Source organism: Nerophis ophidion, linkage group LG14 (genome assembly GCF_033978795.1).
Source record: "Nerophis ophidion isolate RoL-2023_Sa linkage group LG14, RoL_Noph_v1.0, whole genome shotgun sequence".
NCBI classification, from domain to species: Eukaryota; Metazoa; Chordata; class Actinopteri; order Syngnathiformes; family Syngnathidae; genus Nerophis; species Nerophis ophidion.
In genome coordinates, this window is record NC_084624.1 from 44,188,013 (window position 1) to 44,202,104 (window position 14,092).

Sequence of the window (14,092 nt, forward strand, 5' to 3'; positions counted from 1 at the left end):
TATCTATCTATCTATCTATCACATTGGTTGGACTCCTGGTTCCAATTTACTATTGGAGAAGTTATAAGCTAAGTGGTTCAAATACTTTTTCCATACTTACTGTGTGAATGTTCACAAGTTGTGTTACAAAAATAAACAGGAAAACATACAATTTTAAGTGCAGTATTAGTTTAAGCAGACTGTTTGTCTATTGTTGTGACTTAAATGAAGATCAGATGCCTAAATTATGCAGAAATCCAAGTAATCCCAAAGGATTTTACCTACTTTTTCTTGCAACTGTAAAACCCAGGCGGAAATGTGCCAGGCCATGGATGAGATGGGCAGAGGTGTTAATGACCTACACCTACGGGTGTAACGGTACGTGTATTTTTATTGAACCGTTTCGGTACATGGGGTTTGGTTCGGAACGGAGACGGACATATTAAGTAGCGCACTGCATGGAAGGACTAAGTGTACCGCACGTTGTGTAAAGAATGCACACCGAGGCACAACACATGCAAAAGCCAGGGCTGGAAGACCCTCCTGCCTCGTTAAGATCTCCCGTTTGGGAACACTTTGGCTTTGCGGTGCGATACAACAATGGAAGACGAGAGGTGGACAAAGTGAAAGCGGTTTGCCGACATTTTTCAGCAGCGGTACGGTATGCTTCTGGCAATACATCAAACATGCAAACCCGTTAGAAGCGCCACCACCCCCAAGTGAACATTGCTTCAATGAAGAGAAAGACGAGTGTGGCGCAAACACAGCTCCCCACCGCATTTAAATAACCTATTCACGGCAAGTCGGACAGGGCTAAAGCAACAACAAATGTTTTTATAGCAGCAGATTTAAGACCATATTGCATTAAAAACTACATTTTGACCTACTTCTATGGTGGAAGACAAATGAGCCCATATATCCTTTTACTGCAAAGTCAGCTAGGCACTTCCTCGCCACACCTGCTACCTCCGTGCCCAGCGAAAGGCTATATTCCACAGCTGGAGACATTGTAAATGCAAGCAGGTCTGCTCTTTCTGCAGATTATGTGGATCAACTGATTTTACTAGCAAGAAACCTTAAGATTGAGTGAAAGTTACCAGGGTTAAAAGCTAGGGGGGGGGAAGAAAAGTTAATCTGAGGCTGAGTTGACTTGAAACTGTTTAATTTTGCACTTTTTGTATGTAGAAGAAAAGTTTTGCCATTTTATTTAATCTGAGCAACAACTTGAAACACTTTAATGTTGCTACTTTATATGTAGAAATGTTGAACTTTATTTGTAGAAAGGTTTTGTTAAGAAACCAATTCAGAGCCTTATCTTATTTAGTTTTTATTTTATACATGTTGACCACATAACCAATGTTATCCTTAGCATTCATGACTGCTTGCTGTTGCATTAATCAGCCTAGTGATGGCTCATATCCATCACACACAGAGCTATTTTAATAGAATTATAATAGTGTTCCCAGTGTTAAAAAGATAAAGCCACTGTTTGCAAATTTGGTGAATAAATAACCAGAAAAATGTATATTTTTGGAAATATCAATGGACTTGCACCAGGTCACCCAAGTGGAGGGAGTTTGGCTGGGAAAGTTTGATCAGATTTTTTTATTAAACCTTCTCAGAAGTCTCACTATGATAACTCCCCTGCCTGTTGAAGAAATAGTGGGAATTCAAATGCAAACCACTACCATGTTTTCTGGGACTGCTCCGCCATAAAGGACTATTGGAAAGAGATACACCAAGCTCTACAGGATATTTTCAAACGTGAAAAACCCCTTGAAAGTAAAACTTTGTTTTTTAGACTTCCACCTCAAAGAGTGGCTGAAGAAAGATAAACACTTCATGAATATCCTACTGGTGGCTTGTAAAAACACCATTACTAGGAAATGGATAACCCAGGAGAGCCCAACTTTGAAGCAGTGGATGGAAATCCCAATAGAGTGTATAAAATGGAGAAGATAATTTTTTTGATTAATTATAAATTGGAGAAATTTACTACATACTGGGAAAACTGGGTCAATTATGTCACGCCCCATAAACCTGACTTTAATTTTTCGAATTAGTGATTGTGCTGCTTTAAAAAAAAGATAATAATAATAATAATAAATTACTCCCTATACGTGTATGTATATGTGTGTGTGTGTATATATATATATATATATATATATATATATATATATATATATATATATGTCTTGATTGGATTATCCAGAGAATAGTGCTCGATACCGTGGTAGAGCGCAATATGTAGGTGTGGGAAAAATCACAAGACTACGAAGTAGTCTTGTAATTTTTCCCACACCTACATATACATATATATACATATACATATACATATACATATATATATATATATATATCTGTTTATATATTTTCATTATATTTCTGTTTATTATTATTATCATCAATGTATTATATCATTTTTGTTTATTTAATTGATGTATTTGTACATACTACTTAGTTTTTTGGGTTTTTTTTGCCGTTTCTTTTTGGGGGGTGGGGTAATATGGTTGGGATATAAACAAAAAATATTTTGACATTTAGGGCAGACAACAGTAATAAAAAAGAAAATACAAAAAAATTTATAAATAAATAAAAAAAAGGAAATGTATATTTTATGGTTTTCTTACCGTACCGAAAATTAACCGAACCGTGACCTCTAAACCGAGGTAGTACCGAACCGAGATTTTTATGTATCGTTATTCCCTGACCTGCACCCGAGGCATATTTTGGAAAAAGAGGAATAATACGTTTTAGAAAGACAGGCTGACAAATTGCCGCCATTACCTTGGAGCAAATGTGCTGCATTCTCTATAAAAACAACCACTAATAGAAATGAGAGGCAGTAGTCTAGAAAACTTGCAAGTTTTGTTAAAACATTTTTTGCGTGCACCCTCACCCAGATTGCGCCCTGGGCAGATGCCCACATTGGCCATAGCAAAAACCGGCCCTGATTATTGTGGTTGCAATTAAAAATGTTGATATGTTGTCCTGGAGTGATGTACTTAAAGAGTTTCCTTACCAAGCCGTACGCCGTGCTCCTCTCATGCTCCTGCGTGATGTCGGCCACGTAAGCAAAGATGACGGAGAAGGTGACGGCGAACACGCCCGACATGGAAATGACTGCAAAGTACCACCTTGGGAAGAGAAAGAGGCTCAGAGATAAAAATGTGAACACCAAAGTTCGCTCGCCTGGCGTTGTCACGCTTACCAAGGGCTGATCTTCATCAGCGGAATTGGCGCGCACGTGAAGAAGACCGTTAGCAGCAGGAAAGACTTGCGCCCCCACACGTCCGACAAGGCCCCGATGAGGGGAGCGCTGAGAAACGACAGAAGACCCTGGAAGACAGGAAGGATAATGGCAAACAACAAAAGACAGGTGCTTGATTAGGACTGTGTAATATAGCTGAAAACTATTACGATACAGGTGTTTTATATATAAATACCGTATTTTTCGGATTATAAGTCGCACCGGCCGAAAAATGCATACCGTATTTCCTTTAATTGCCGCCGGGTATATAGTATGCACCTGCCTAGAAGTACTGCCGGATCAAACTCGTTGCGCAAAATAATTAGCGCATGCTTAGCATTACCGCCGGCTCAGGATTAACGCCGGGTCAAACTCGTTTCGCAAAATATTATTTTTATTAGCGCATGTCTAGAATTTCTGCCAGGTCAAACTCGTTTCCGAAAATATTAGCATATACCTAGAATTTCCGCCTGGTCAAACTCGTCACGTCACGAGTGACACTTCACCTGTCATCATTTTCAAAATGGAGGAGACTGATTTCAATAATTTGAAATCGCATAAAGGGAAGAAGATTAAGAGCTATTCAGTAGGAGTTAAGGTCCAAGCTATTAAATATGCTAAAAAGAACAGTAAGCAGCTATGTTTTATTAATATACCGTAGCTGCGTGTATCAAATATGAGTAATTAAATGACTCCCGCCTCCTAGTGGTAGAGGGCGCAAGTGATCCTTCTTGAGACTACTAGGTTGCAGAAGAAGTGACAACAAGCAGCAAGAGTGAGCAGCAGTCGTTTAGTTTTTCCTCTCGCTTAACATGGAGGATTAATAATAAGTTTCGTTGTACTTGTTGCAGTGACAATAAAGACCTACCTAATATCTAAAATGAAACAGTTTTCTAAACTGGACTTTCAATCGAAGCAGGAGGTAATAAAAGGAAGATCTCCATCGAGACAGAGAGACTTTTAAAACTGAAGAAAGATAAGAAAGACTTCTATAAACAAGTTATCGATACTTTTGATCAGAAGGAGTTGCGCATGGACTTCATTTATAAGTAAAGGTAAGACCATAATGTTTTTTTTATTAAATGTGCTTTTCATGATGGTATCTTTAAATCACACTCACATTTATAAGCGCAGGCCTAAATTTACCGCATGCCTTTGGTAAGCGCCGGAGTGAGAGGTGGTTTTAAAATAATTAGCGCATGCTTGCCTTTACCGCATGCCTATGGTAAACGCCGGAGTGAGAAGAGGTTTTAAATTAATTAGCGCCCCGGCGGCAATTCAAGGAAATACGGTAATAAAGAGGGGAAAAAACAAGTCGCTCTAGAGTATAAGTTGCATTTTTGGGGGAAATATTTCGCCAGTCCCTTACAAGTTTCTCGCTTACTCCAAACTTTCTTTCTGCTGCTCGATTGCCATTTTCAGCTGCATATTTCACAACTTCCAGCTTGTAACCTGCAGTATATGATTTCCTTTTCGGTGCCATTTTTGTTCAGCCCTTCTCAGTTTTTATAAGTTACCGCCAATGTTGAAATGATCAGTTTTCATAGGTATGGAAGTAGTAGCAGGTAGCATCTTTTTTTTCCACAATGCACATCTGCCATGACCCGCCCCCCGACAAATTTTTATTGGTTGACGTGTGTGTGACGCTTGCTGATATACGGCAAGTCTCTTACGTGAATGAAATAAATAATATTATTTGATATTTTACGGTAATGTGTTCATAATTTCTCACATAAATCACTCCAGAGTATAAATTGAACCCCCGGCCAAACTACGAAAAAAATTGCAACTTATAATCCGAAAAATGCGGTAATTATTTATATTTTTTAGGACCTTTCTAAAAAAAGAACTAGGAGAAAAATATATTAAATAGCAAACATTTTATTTAAAAGGTAACCTTCTTTCTAATTATAATCCCCTCAGTTATCAAGGCAAATGGGTACAAGGCACAAAACTTGGTGAGCAAGACTAAGGTAGTAAAATAGGTTTGGGGTATTACTAGGGATAGATACTGTAGTCGGTACTTTTATGGCACCGACCAAATTCCATCTGTACTATTTGGTATCGATTCAGGTAAAATCAAACAATGCCATATTTCGATGCATTTATTGCTTGTGCACGGTTCTGGATGGAGAAGCAAAGTTTGTATTACGTACAGTAGATAAAACGTGATGGTGTTAATAGAAACATGGCTCCATATAGATATTTTGCGGACTCTCTCATTGAGTTGGAGCAGTTTCTCTTTCATCCGCGCAGTCGAGGGGGCGTAGCTGATCTGTATGTGAATGTCAGCTGGTACAGACTGTATGCACGGCCGATATAGCACTGACATAAGAGAATTATTCAACAGTTTATCAAATGCATTTTAAATTGACATTGATTACGTTTTATTGCCCAGCACTAAGCTTTTTAACATCATCAAACCTGCAGGACTAACTTTTCTAGCTACAGCCCAGACCTAATCAAAAATGTGCACATTGTATGGCTTGACCGTGCACACGAGATACCTTTGCAGTTAGACATATTTGGAGCACTTCTGCAAGGCCGAATGGGCAAATAAATATTGGCAAGTGCAGACGATTTCTTCCAGAATGGCTTCAGAGGAAACACGAGTAGTGGAACGACCTAAATCCAATTGAAAATATGTGGGGTGACCTAGCAGCTGAGATGACACATTTGGAGCACTTTTAAAAAGAAAACATCTCCAGTGCTAATATACTCTGACCCAAAATAGGTAAATGTTGTCATGAAATCAAATGATGCACATTTAAACTAGCAGTGATGTTTAACAGGATATACCGTATAGCGTCTTAACTTCAAAATCTTAGTTGGTACCAATAATTAATAACACACAGCCTTTTTAAAGAAAATAAATGACCATCACTGATGATGCAAATAATAGGATGATGCCCAGCCTACACCGCCACAAGTACCGTATTTTTCGGAGTATAAGTCAAACCTGCCGAAAATGCATAATAAAGAAGGGAAAAAACATATATAAGTCGCATTGGAGTATAAGTTGCAATTTTGGGGGAAATTTATTTGATAAAACCCAACACCAAGAATAGACATTTGAAAGGCAATTTAAAATAAATAAAGAATAGTGAACAACAGGCTGAATAAGTGTACGTTATATGAGGCATAAATAACCAACTGAGAAGGTGCCTGCTATGCTAACGTAACATATTATGATAAAAGTCCACATATACACCACAGTGTATATGTTTATTTTACTTTTTATTCATAGCTGTATGTAGAAGTGTCTGGTTGTATCTGCTGCTTTAATGTCTTTAATGTCCTCTGTGTTCTTTGATGTTTCCCTCTTACATGTGTACTATGGCTATGAGTTGTTTTTTTCCCTTGGCCTCAGTCTGAACCCCCACTCCAGGGCCCAGGCTAAGACCGATTTTTAAAATTTTATTTTAATCTTCTATTCTTTTCTCCCATCCCCCCCTTGTTTACCTGTATGTCATCTTTTTTGTAAGGGGCGCTGGAAGCCGGCAGACCCGTCAGCGATTCTGTTCTGTCTCCCTGTAATGTTTGTCTGATCTTGAATGGGATTGTGCTGAAAATTGTAATTTTCCTGAAGGAACTCTCCTGACGGAATAAATAAAGTACTATCTAATCCAATCTATCTAAGTCATTCAAATAACTATAACATATAGAACATGCTATACCTTTACCAAACAATCTGTCCACTCCTAATCGATGAATCACATGAAATCTTATACGCCTAGTCTCTTACGTGAATGAGCTAAATAATATTTGATATTTTACGGTAATGTGTTAATAATTTCACACATAAATCGCTCCTGAGTAGAAATCGCACCCCTGGCCAAACTATGAAATAAAAATGCAAACTATAGTCCGAAAAATACGGTATATTGATATCTTACATTCATGTAATAGACCATGGTCTTCTAATCTTGGCAGTATGTTCATTGTGTTTATTGAATACTTAGGCACTAGTTGGAGCATTAAACTGAACCCAAATAAAGAAGTAAAGACTCAGCGGGTATGGACAAAATGATTGGTTGACTTGGCCGTCAATCTGTGATTTGGGGAGAGACACCACGTTAATCAGCACCTCCAAGTCCGAGTCCATGGTTCTCGCCCGGAAAAGGGTGGAATGCCATCTCCGGGTTGGGGAGGAGACCCTGCCCCAAGTGGAGGAGTTCAAGTACCTAGGAGTCTTGTTCACGAGTGGGGGAAGAGTGGATTGTGAGATCGACAGGTGGATCGGTGCGGTGTCTTCAGTAATACGGACGTTGTATCGATCCGTTGTGGTGAAGAAGGAGCTGAGCCGGAAGGCAAAGCTCTCAATTTACCGGTCGATCTACGTTCCCATCCTCACCTATGGTCATGAGCTTTGGGTCAAGACCGAAAGGATAAGATCACGGGTACAAGCGGCCGAAATGAGTTTCCTCCGTCGTGTGGCGGGGCTCTCCCTTAGAGATAGGGTGAGAAGCTCTGCCATCCGGGAGGAACTCAAAGTAAAGCCGCTGCTCCTCCACATGGAGAGGAGCCAGATGAGGTGGTTCGGGCATCTGGTCAGGATGCCACCCGAACGCCTCCCTAGGGAGGTGTTTAGGGCACGTCCAACTGGTAGGAGGCCACGGGGAAGACCCAGGACACGTTGGGAAGACTATGTCTCCCGGCTGGCCTGGGAACGCCTCGGGATCCCCCGGGAAGAGCTAGACGAAGTGGCTGGGGAGAGGGAAGTCTGGGTTTCCCTGCTTAGGCTGTTGCCCCCGCGACCCAACCTCGGATAAGCGGGAGATGATGGATGGATGGATGGACCACCTTAACTCTAAGAAATTTTCTGTGGGTAACGCTGAATACATGTGATCGATAAAGACCGATATCACTCACGGAATAGGCAACATAAAACCCTGATTGTGATATCAACATCACACAAAAAAATCTCGACAGAAAAATAGTCAGCCATGAAGATTTAAAACTGTCAAGTTGCATCATGTGGCCAGACGGCCAGCAGGTGTTAAGCATGCTGCCTAAATAGCGGCGGTAAGCAAGATTTTCCACAAAATAAAAAGGTATAGAATTAGAAAAACTCCATTGGCTACCCATCAAACACTGTATTCAATTTAAAATAATTCTACTCACTTTCAAAGCTATCCATATTCCTTCTCCGTCACATCTTTCCTACCTGTTCCATGTTGCCACGCCCTCACGTTCCCCAAGATCCTCTTCATCCATCCATCTCACTGTCCCCTTCTATAAACTGTTCACCATGGGTGCCTGAGCTTTCAGCTGCTCAGCTCCTCATCTTTGGAACTCATCACCACCAGACCTTGGTAATATAGACTCAATATCCCTCTTGAAATCAAGACTCAAAACACACCTATTCCTGACTATTTATTCACTGTAAATCTTATCTTTGTTGTTTTTATCCGATTGATTTTATTGTTTTTTGTACGCCGTCTTTGAGTGCCCAGAAAGATGCCTTATAAGTAAAATGTATTATTATTTAAAAAAACAATGATCTTGGCCCACAAAAAAAATAAAACTGAGATAGGAACTTTTTGAGCATTCCGTACCTTGACGCCATGGATTAGGCCATTCATCAGGAATGTATGATGAGGGAATGTCTGGTGCAATACCTGGAAAACAAACACAGATAACAGCATGAAAGCCGCTCATCACATAAACAGCCATCACAGTATGTTCTTTAGCAGGAAGTTACAGATGTTTACGTGTTGTAATATTACTATAAACAAATGCGGTAATGTTAAATGTGAAGGAAACAAAAGAGGGAAGGATTCAAGAAGACATGAGGAGGAACCTGGAGTTTGAAGAAAAAAAAAAAATCGATGAAAGTACAGTTCAAAGTCTGGATTGCTAGTGTGCAGATCGTTAGGTTCATTTACTGTGCTTCACTCTCTTTGTGACTAAACACATACATGTCTGTCAAGGGTGTGTCTGAAACAAAGTTAGTAATGCCAATTAAAAATTTTAATACCAAACAATTGGATGTGGGTAAGACTTGGAGACGTGGCTAAAAGGCCTCGCACTATCCTGAGACTGACTGAGTGGATTATGTTGCCCCTGGATACTAATGAAGCAAAAAGCTTGAGTGGAGAAGTGCAGCGTTTCCTTTGCATCAATACACAACCTCTGATTGGTGCACAGGCAAAATCCTACCACCACTCCCCCAAGGGAGTGTGAGGGCAACAAATACCCGACCACTGATGCAAGCTAAGAAAGCCTTGTGTTGGAAGGCATGGAAAAACATCTCTGCATTGTCTGCCATTTTAACAAATATGCACAATCACACAGGTATCTCCTAAGGATTCCTCCTATGTAAAATTGATGTTTTAACCATGTTTGGACAATATGTGGCCCTAGAGCTGGTTTAGGAGACCCAAACGTGACATCAATTAATAATCTCCCTCACTATTGAGACAAAAGGCGCTCAGAGTCTTTTTTGGGGTTCATGACATGAATGATGCCGCTAAGCCTTGGCCGATGACAAATTTTGCTGAACTTTATTGTCCCACAAATTATTGCCAATAGGCGAAATTATCGCCAGCATTATTTTGTGACCAAATTAAACACTAATGCAGGGGCGCTCACACTTTTTCTGCAGGCGAGCTACTTTTCAATTGACCAAGTCGAGGAGCTCTACCTCATTCCTATTTATAATTTATATTTATTTATTTATGAAAGAGACATTTTTGTTAACAAGTTAATGGTGTTTAATGATAATACAAGCATGTTTAACACACATAGATTCCTTTCTTTCATGAAGACAAGAATATAAGTTGGTGTATTTGATTCTGATGACTTGCATTGATTGAAATTAGACAGTGGTGCTGATAACGTCCGCATTTTCAAATGGAGGAAAAAAAAAAGTCCTCCTTTCTGTCCAATACCACATGAAAGTGGTTGGATTTGGCATCTCATTTGTCCAACTTGCATACTCGTTTTTAAACACTTTGTTATGAGAGTAGCATATGTGTGTGGCCCTTTAATGTCTGGCAGTGACGTCAGTGACTGTGCGGGTGGGCAAGCAAGTGAGAAAGCGGTCGCTGAGGGCGGGGGAGAAATACATTGGCATCAAACTCCGTAGCCTGCTAGCTTGTGCACGCTAGCTTTCTGAGACTCTTATTTTGTTAGCACAGGCAGGATGGAACAGGTCTTTTATGGTGAAGACAGGAACTGTGCAGTCGCTCTTTAGAGTTTTGACAGTAGGTACGGAGTCTCTAGAAATAAAATGTGTTTCTCTGCTTCCGCCCTTCTAGTGATTTTTTTCTTAAATATGAGCTCGCAGCAGCCAGCGTCATCTCACAAGATCCTCGGGTGCCGAGAATGTCAAACAACTGACGAAAGTGAAGTCTTGGTATGATTGATGATTGCTCATTTTTATGTATATTTTTTAATGCCTGGCTTGAGATCGACTGACACACCCTCCGAGATTGACCAGTCGATCGCGATCGACGTAATGCCCACCCCTGCACTAATGTAATCATAACATATACTAACAACACGAGTAATCTTTTAAAAATGATATCAACTTATTTCTAATGACTGTTTTGTAGGGGTGTAACAGTACACAAACATTTCGGTTCGGTACGTACCTCGGTTTGGAGGTCACGGTTCGGTTCATTTTCGGTACAGTAAGAAAACTACAAAATATAAATATTTTTGGTTATTTATTTACCAAATGTGTAAACAATGGCATAACATACATATACACACAGGGTCCATTGCCAGGGTTAATGATGTCAACATGTATAAAATAAAAACTAAATATGAAAAGGCTCAGAATGGTTTCTTAACAAAACCTTTCTACATATAAAGTGCTTTTTTTGATTGAGTGATTGAGACATTTATTAGCCTGGCTAACTTGGCAGTAAGAGGATATATGGGCTCATTGTTCTTCCACCATAGAAGTGGGTCAAAATCTAGTTTTTAATGCGATACTGACTTAAATCTGCTGCTATAAAAACATTTGTTATTGCTTTAGCCCTGCCTGACTCGCCGAGGAGAGGCTGCTTGAATGCGGTGGAGACGCTTCAAATGGGTTAGCATGTGTTATGAGAATAGCGTATGTGGCCCTTTAATATGTGACAGCATGTGACGTCAGGGAGTGTGTGGGCGAGCAAGGTGAGGGAGTTTAGCGTGAGTGCCGGGTGTGGCTAGTGTTTTGTTGGATTGGCTGTGTGCAAGACCTCAAGAAAGCCACGATTTGCAACTAATCGCCGGACTCTTCATTTACCCTGGAGTCCGGAGCTGTGGAGACCCACTGCCGGGTAGAGTGAAGGGTGTTTCCCCCGAGAATACATCAGCCCTGGAGGAGTGTCTCCCCTGCGCTGCTTGACTACGGTCTGGGAGCCGAAAGCAAGAAAGGTGCAAAACATGTTTGACGTGTTGTCAGAAACAGCTGCTGAAAAATATCGGCAAACCTCCGTCCTTCATTGTTGTATAGCGCAGCCAAAGTGTTCCCAAACATGTAAAAGCTCTGGCTTTTACATGTTGTCCTAGCCCGGTCGCTGCTAGCATGTGTACTCGTTTGGTACACCTCCGAACCGAACCGAAACCTCCCGTACCGAAACGGTTCAATACAAATACACGTACTGTTACACCCGTACTGTTTTGCTATTATATTGCAATTGGAAGGTAACTTAAATATCCTAAATAAATAAACAAAAAATTTAAATGAACCCATCTTTGCAAGCAAAAATGTAACATAAATATTGAACATCTTAAAGTGCATTTTTTTCCCAGTTGGAAAAAGTAGTATGGGCATTTTTTTTGTTTTGATCACAAGAACCCAACACAAGAACAGGCACTTTTATCAGTTTTGAACGTTATTTCAATCCCACCATCTTTTGTTGTTCCACAGTGATTCTAATTCTACTCAGTCCAGGTCATTTATTTGTTGTGTAAATACTCTTAAAGGCACACTGCAATATTTTTAATTATTCTGTTGCCAGCAATGTAAAAACTAGATTTGAATGAGGACCTAATCTGTTTGAATTTAAATAAAATGTTTATGAATGTTACAATTTTACTTTATTAAAGAGGAAATTTGATGTAGTGTTTATTAGTTTAAAATGATCCCCATTAGTTGCTACACAGTAGCCAATAATCTTCCTGGGGTCGAGACAATAACATCTAAATAAAATCTCAGCAATACATACATAGGAAAGACACTCAAAGGATATGCCTATAGCAGTGGTTCTCAACCTCTTTTCAGTGATGTAAACACTGAACATTTTCTTTAATTCAAGTACCCCCTAATCAGAGCAAAGCATTTTTGTTTGAAAAAAACAGATAAAGTAAAATACAGCACTATGTCATCAGTTTCTAATTTATTAAATTGTATAAAAATGCAAAATATTGCTCATTTGTAGTGGTCTTTCTTGAACTATTTGAATAAAAAGATTTAAAAATAACAAAAAACTTGTTGAAAAATAAACAAGTGATTCAATTATAAATAAAGGTTTATACACATAGAAGTAATCATCACCACAGAGTGCCCTCCTTGGGGATTTTAATAGAGACCAATCTGGATTCAGGAACTTAATTCTAAACATTTCTTCGCAAAAAAAGAAATCTTGAACATCAATATTTATGGAACATGTCCACCAGTGTTAATTTTGACAGCAAAATTTGATTTAGATTTAGTCATAGTCTTTTGACTAAAATGTAATTTAGTTTTAGTCATAATTTAGTTATTTAAATTGTTTTAGTTTTAGTCTATCATAAGATTATAGCCGACGAAAACTACAGTAGATTTAGTCGACTAAAGGGTAATATGTAAACTTTCCCTTCAATTTCTGAAAGTCAAAGCAAGTAGATTTAGTCGACTAAAGGGTAATATCTAAACTTTCCCTTCAATTTCTGAAAGTCAAAGCAAAACAGCGGAAAAATCACCGATACAAGTCGCATTTTGATGAAAATCATGTCTCAAATTTAGTATTTCACGAGTAAGCCGTGTAATAAACGGGATAACGTCGAGTGAGTTGTATGTTGTGGAAAATGCTTACCTGTGGGTGATTCGACTGTAAATGTCGCTTCAAGTTTGTTGTGTTTTTCCCCGTAATCTTCGTGCTGCGATTTCTTACACTGCGTCTTGTTATCTTTGACGTCAAATATAACATTTCCCCATATGTCCTCTCTCCTCTTCCTCCCCGGCGTTGACATGTTGTCTTCTGCAGCGCATTCCCGGGTCAGTCTCAAACGCAAACTACGTTTACGTAACTTCCTTACCATTGGTTCTCTTCCCAACTCCTCCCGCCTTTTCCTAACGAAATGAGTTCCGATTGGATCTCGTCTCTGGCAGACATTTTCGTCTCGTTTTTATTCATTGACGAATATGTCAATACACCTCGTCATCGTCTTAGTCCACGTAAATTATTTTTTATTTAGTTATTGTCTCGTTTTAGTCAGAAAAAAAGGTCGTTGACGATAACTATGACGAAAATTTTTCGTCAACAAAATTAACACTGATGTCCACAAAAATTAATATTGCATTGTTGCATTTCTTTTCACAGTTTATGAACTTACATTCATATTTTGTTGAAGTATTATTCAATAAATATATTTATAAAGGATTTTTGAATTGTTGCTATTTTTAGAATATTTAAAAAAAAAAATCTCACGTACCCCTTGGCATACTTTCAAGTACCCCCAAGGGTACGATAACCCCATTTAAGAACCACTGGCCTATAAAATGCTATACATAATCAGTACTAAAATCCATCATATATAAAATAAATACAAGGGAATAATAAAAAACAGTCTTTAGAGTAGTATCTTTTTATGCCTGTTTTTAAAAGCCCTTACATTACTTCACTCCTTTCATACACAAAGCAGCGTATTCAACTAGAAAGCAGC

At 39.1% G+C, this 14,092-nt stretch overlaps 1 protein-coding gene across 1 annotated transcript in view; it reads right to left on the reverse strand.

Annotated features, from left to right (window-relative positions):
- The window catches only part of mfsd14a2 (major facilitator superfamily domain containing 14A2), a 54,363-nt gene that overhangs the window by 24,118 nt on the left and 16,153 nt on the right, over positions 1 to 14,092 (reverse strand). Inside the window, exons 3-5 of the mRNA XM_061920827.1 lie at positions 8,788 to 8,850; positions 3,191 to 3,318; positions 3,002 to 3,116 (exon numbers count right to left, since the gene is read on the reverse strand). Coding sequence (XP_061776811.1) covers positions 3,002 to 3,116; positions 3,191 to 3,318; positions 8,788 to 8,850 — 306 coding nt within the window. The remainder of the gene's footprint in view (positions 1 to 3,001; positions 3,117 to 3,190; positions 3,319 to 8,787; positions 8,851 to 14,092) is intronic.